The 5093-nt window shown below is 42.1% G+C and overlaps 1 protein-coding gene across 3 annotated transcripts in view; it reads left to right on the plus strand.

Moving 5' to 3' along the window:
* Positions 1-4757, plus strand: part of Taf11 (TAF11 RNA polymerase II, TATA box binding protein (TBP)-associated factor, 28kDa) — a 6013-nt gene extending 1256 nt beyond the window's left edge. Inside the window, exons 2-6 of one of the 3 annotated variants that reach the window (XR_001175584.1) lie at positions 229-377; positions 2772-2859; positions 3175-3271; positions 4048-4228; positions 4361-4757. Coding sequence is in view for 2 of the 3 variants with exons in the window: in XM_013029654.1 (XP_012885108.1) it covers positions 229-377; positions 2772-2859; positions 3175-3271; positions 4048-4178 (465 nt within the window). In the remaining variant the exon portion in view is untranslated. Of the gene's footprint in view, positions 1-228; positions 378-2771; positions 2860-3174; positions 3272-4047 lie in introns of all 3 variants that reach the window. The other 2 variants (XM_013029654.1, XM_013029655.1) reach the window with 2 other exon arrangements.
* The last annotated feature ends 336 nt before the right edge of the window (positions 4758-5093 follow it).

Raw genomic sequence — 5093 nt, forward strand, 5'->3', positions numbered from 1 at the left:
CTGTGGCTCAAGTGGTAGAGCACTAGCCTTGAGCTGAAGAGCTGAGGGACAGCACCCAGGCCCAGAGTTCAGGCCCCACGACCGGACCCAAAAAAATAAAAAAATTAAAATAGTCTTCCTGTAAGAGAAAGACTGTCTTACACTTCATGCTACATTAACTGCTTAGAACCAAAGCACTGCTCAATAGATTCTAAGGCAAATATACAACAGGATTTCTCATTTTTTCAGCTCAAGAGTCAGGATGCCTCAGATTTAACAGCAACTGAAAGGGAAGACACATCACTACTTACTCCTGCTGCCAAAAAGCTGAAGATAGATACCAAAGAAAAGAAAGAGAGGAAGCAAAAAGTGGATGAAGATGAGATTCAAAAGATGCAGTGAGTCACTTTCTGATTAGTCTCCATTTTGAGGCAAATTCACATTTTTTTTTCTTTTGGCACTTAATTATTTGTCTTAAAATAAAGTGGCCAGGTACACTGGCTCAAGCCTGTAATCCTAACTACGTGAGGAGGGGGAAGAATTGCAGTTCAAGGCCAAACCAGGCATAAAAATTCATGAGACTCTATCCCAACCAATGGCTTGGTGCAGTGGTTTAAGTTTGTTAACCCAGCGGTGGTCTTGGGGCAGTGAATGCACCTGTCAATCCCTAGTGACATCAGAAAGCACAATTAGAATCACAGCTCTTGCCAGCCCAGACATAAAGCAAGACTACCTTAAGAATAACTAAAGCAATACTCACTAGACACAATGTTGAACATGAGCTATACAACTTGTGGGTGGGATGGAAGGGAAAAACTGGGAGAGAGCAAGGGGAAGGTAACATTTTAAAAAATGTATTTTATCTGCTTTATGTAACCATAAGCACTCTGTATATCATCTTTACAATAACAATTTTTTTTAAAGAATAACCAAGGCAAGCTGGACCCTGGTGGCTCATGCCTCTAGTCCTAGCTACTCAGGAGGCTGAGATTTGAGGATTGAGGTTCAAAGCCAGGTTGGATAGATAAGTCTCTAAGACTCATCTCCAATTAACCACCAAGAAGCCTGAAGTGTAGCTGTGGTTCAAGTGATAGAGCAGAGTCTTAAGCAAAAAAGCTCAAGGACACCAGGTGCCAGTGGCCCTTACCTGTAATCCTAGCTGCTCAGGAAGCTGAGACCTAAGGATTGTCGTTTGAAGCCAACCTAGACAGCAAAGTTTGTGAGACTCTTATCTCCAATTAAACATCAAAAAAGCTAGTAGAGTTGTGGCTGTGGTAGAGTGGTAGCCTTCGGCAAGAAAACTCAGGGAAACTCAAGCCCCGAGTTCAAGCCCCAGGGCTGCATACAGACACACATGCACAAATAGTAAATAGAGACATGACTCAAGTATTTAGGCCATTTCTTACCAAGGGTAAAGCCCTGAATTCAATCCCCAGTGCCCCAAAAAGGAAGAAAAAGAAAAATCGTATATTATAGAAAATATGTTAGGAGGGACTGGGAATGTGGCTTAGTGGTAGAGTGTTTGCCTAACATAAATGAAGCCCTGGATTTGATTCCTCAATACCACATATGCAGAAAGAGCCAGAAGTGGTGCTGTGGCTCAAGTGGTAGAATGCCAGTCTTCAGCAAAAAGCTCAGGGACAGTGTCCAGGCCGAGTTCAATCCCCAGGACTGACAAGGAAAGAAAGGAGGGAAGGGAATGGGAAGGGGGAAGGGAAAGGAGACAGTAGGTTATGTAAAATTAAAACATCTGGGTATGTCAGCAAATATGCCCATAAATTGTTCTTAATGGCTGAAGGGGATGTGGATGAACCAACCATAATTTTACCTATCACTGTCACTGCTCTTGTTGAACTTTGTTAGCTTTAAGTGGTTGTACAAAGGAGTTACCATTTAACAAATGAAAGTACCATGCATCTTGATTTATATCACTGCCCCTTATCTTTTTGTGCCGGTCCCAGGGCTTGCACAAAGAACATAGGCATGAGCTTTTTTTTTGGTCGGTTGTGGGGTTTGTACTCAGGGCCTGGCCACTGTCTCTGAGCTTCTTTGTGCTCAAGGCTAGCATTCTACCAATTGAGCCACAGCTCCACTGCAGATTTTTGAGTGGCTAATTGGACATAAAAGTCTCATTGGGGCAGAAAAGTCCCACCAGCTTTCAAACCTTGATCCTCAGATCTCAGTCTCCTGAGTAGCTAGAATTACAGAGGTGTGCTACTGGCACCAGGCTTGTCTCTGATCTTTTTAACTCAAGGCTAGTGCTCTGCCACTTGAGCCACAACTCCACCTCAGGCTTTTTGGTATTTAATTGGAGACAAGAATCTTACTTTCCTGCCTGGGCTGGCTTTGAACTACACTCCTCACATTTCAGCCTCCTGAGTAGCTAGAATTACATGTGTGAGCCATTGACACCCAGCCAGTATCACTTTTATCATTTTCCCCATCCCTCCCAACCCTCAATTTTCCTAGTACATTCTGATGTATTTTGACACATCTCTGGACACTTGTCCTAATATAAACTCCTAGAGGGGCTGGGAAGGTGGCTCAGGGGTAGAGCGCTTGCTTTGCATGCATGAGGCCCTAGGTTCGATTCCTTAGCGCCACATAAGCAAAAAGAAAAAAGCCGGAAGTGGCGTTGTGGCTGTAGCTCAAGTGGTAGAGCACTCGCCTTGAGCTAAAGAGCTGAGGGACAGCGCTCAGGCCCAGAGTTCAAGTCCCACGACCAATTTAAAAAAAATAATAATAATTTTAGCGTCCATTTTTACTAACCAATTAATTACCTAATTGCCTAGGATCCTGGTTTCTTCGTTTTCTGAGGAGCAGCTGAACCGCTATGAAATGTATCGCCGGTCAGCTTTTCCTAAAGCAGCCATTAAAAGGGTAAGAATGAACCACCACACTTTATTTCCTGATCAGATACTGAAACTAAACCAGATTCTGTTTTGAAGCAAGATATTAAGCAAATCAGTAAATAATTTAGGTGGGAAAATAAAAATAACATCCTTCTTAATTTTCTGACCAATTCCAATTTGTATGCAAAGTATAGTATGAAACAAGCCATTATCCACTGGAATACTTAATCATCTTGGTTTCAGCATTTAGCCTTTAGGAAACTGCGTTAGTGCACTTATTGGCACTGCATTCCAAAATGAGTATTTTACCATCGTAATCACAAGTTTTTGTCTTTCTTTAAAGCTAATCCAGTCCATCACTGGCACATCTGTATCCCAGAATGTTGTTATTGCTATGTCTGGTATTTCCAAGGTTTTCGTCGGGGAGGTAGTGGAAGAAGGTGAGTAGTGGTTGTTGGTTACTTATGCTGGTCTGATTTTCAAGAATATCTACACCAAGGTACCATTGCTGCCCTCTTCAGTTCAAGGTGAGTGCTCTATCACTTGAGCCACAGCGCCACTTCCGGTTTTCTAGTTGTTTATGGGCGATAAGAGTCTCATGGACTTTTCTGTCCAGGCTGGCTTTGAACTGTGATCCTCAGATCTCAACCTCCTCAGTACCTAGACTTACAGGCGTGAGCCACCAGCGCCCGGCTCCACAAGATTATTATCTCTAAAAAAATCTGGAAGTGGAGCTGTGACTCAAGTGGTATAGCACTAGCCTTAATCCAAAAAGCTCAGATACAGCACTCAGGCTGAATTCAAGCCCTGGGACTGGCAAGCACATACACAAACACAAATAGGGTAATATTGTGATTTCCTTATTACATTTAAAAAGCATTAACCACAATTTGTTGCCACTGGCTAACACCTCTCCTGGCTACTGAGGAGGCTGAGATCAGAGCATTGAGATTCAAAGCTAACATGGGCAGAAAAGACTATCTCCAGTTAACCCAGAAAAAGCTTAAAGTGGAGGTATGGCTCAAGTGGTAGAACAACTACCTTGAACAACAAAAAAAAACTAATCGAGAGCATGGGGCCCTTTGTTCAAGCCCCCATTGCCAGCAAACAGACACACATATAGACACATAGAAAAGCATTAGCCAGAATTTTGAAATTCAGTTAAGGATTGTGGCTAATAAGTTCTTGTGTGATATTTTTTCCTTTCCCTGTGCAGCCCTGGATGTGTGTGAGAAGTGGGGAGAAATGCCACCACTACAGCCCAAACACATGAGGGAGGCTGTTCGAAGGTTGAAGTCGAAGGGGCAGATCCCTAACTCAAAGCACAAAAAAATAATCTTCTTCTAGAACCAATCCTGGAAAGGCCCATTGCTGACAGGGGATGTCCTGGTGCTTCAGTAAGTAGCTGTCTTCTGAATATTCCATGGTGACAATTTTCATGTCTTTATCCAAACAAGTATTCATTGCACCTAAAAGGCATACAGTCTATTTCAATTTGTAATTAATTTTGGCCTCTTATGACATTTGAGGTATTTCAGTCTCTCAGCTCATTGGAAGAAGGTTCATGGATCTTCAGCATCTTTTAAACAGACGAGCTGCTTTCAGACAAAACCCTGAGAATTCTGATGGTGGTTTCCCACTGAAGCCTAAACGTGCTATTTAAAAAAAGAAAAAAAGTTATTACCTCTGGTTTTCAGTAGATGAAACAACCAGAAACTATCACTTGTAATACTTAGCATGGAAGATATGATGATTAGTGAAATAATTTGTGCTTGTTAACACTAAAGAATTTTCTGTGACTTTTGATGATCATTAAACTTTTCCAACTTGATATATGTTATTCATTTTGTGTCTAGCTCGTTGGAACAGGGAGAAGTTGATCTTCTTTTTAAAATGGTGTCCAAATAAAATTGCTCTTAGCTTTTTCATAAAATTTTGTGAGCTTTTCCTGTTTTCTGTGAGATCCATTAAAATTTTAATTCACACTAGGCACCGGTGGCTCATTCCTGTAATCCTAGCTACTCAGGAGGCTGAGAACTGAGGATCATGGTTCAAATCCAGCCTGGGCAGGAAAGTCTGTGAGACTTACCTCCAATTAACCACCAGAAAACTGGAAGTGGTGCTGAGACTCAAGTGGTAGAGTGCTAGTTTGAGCTGAAGAGCTCAGGGACACTGCCCAGGCCCAGAGTTCAAGCCCCACGACCAACAAAAAAATTCACAAATAAGCACTTCAAGCACTGGTTAAAACCATGAAAATCCTCA

This window comes from Dipodomys ordii, unplaced genomic scaffold (assembly GCF_000151885.1).
Source record: "Dipodomys ordii isolate 6190 unplaced genomic scaffold, Dord_2.0 Scaffold120, whole genome shotgun sequence".
NCBI lineage: Eukaryota > Metazoa > Chordata > Mammalia > Rodentia > Heteromyidae > Dipodomys > Dipodomys ordii.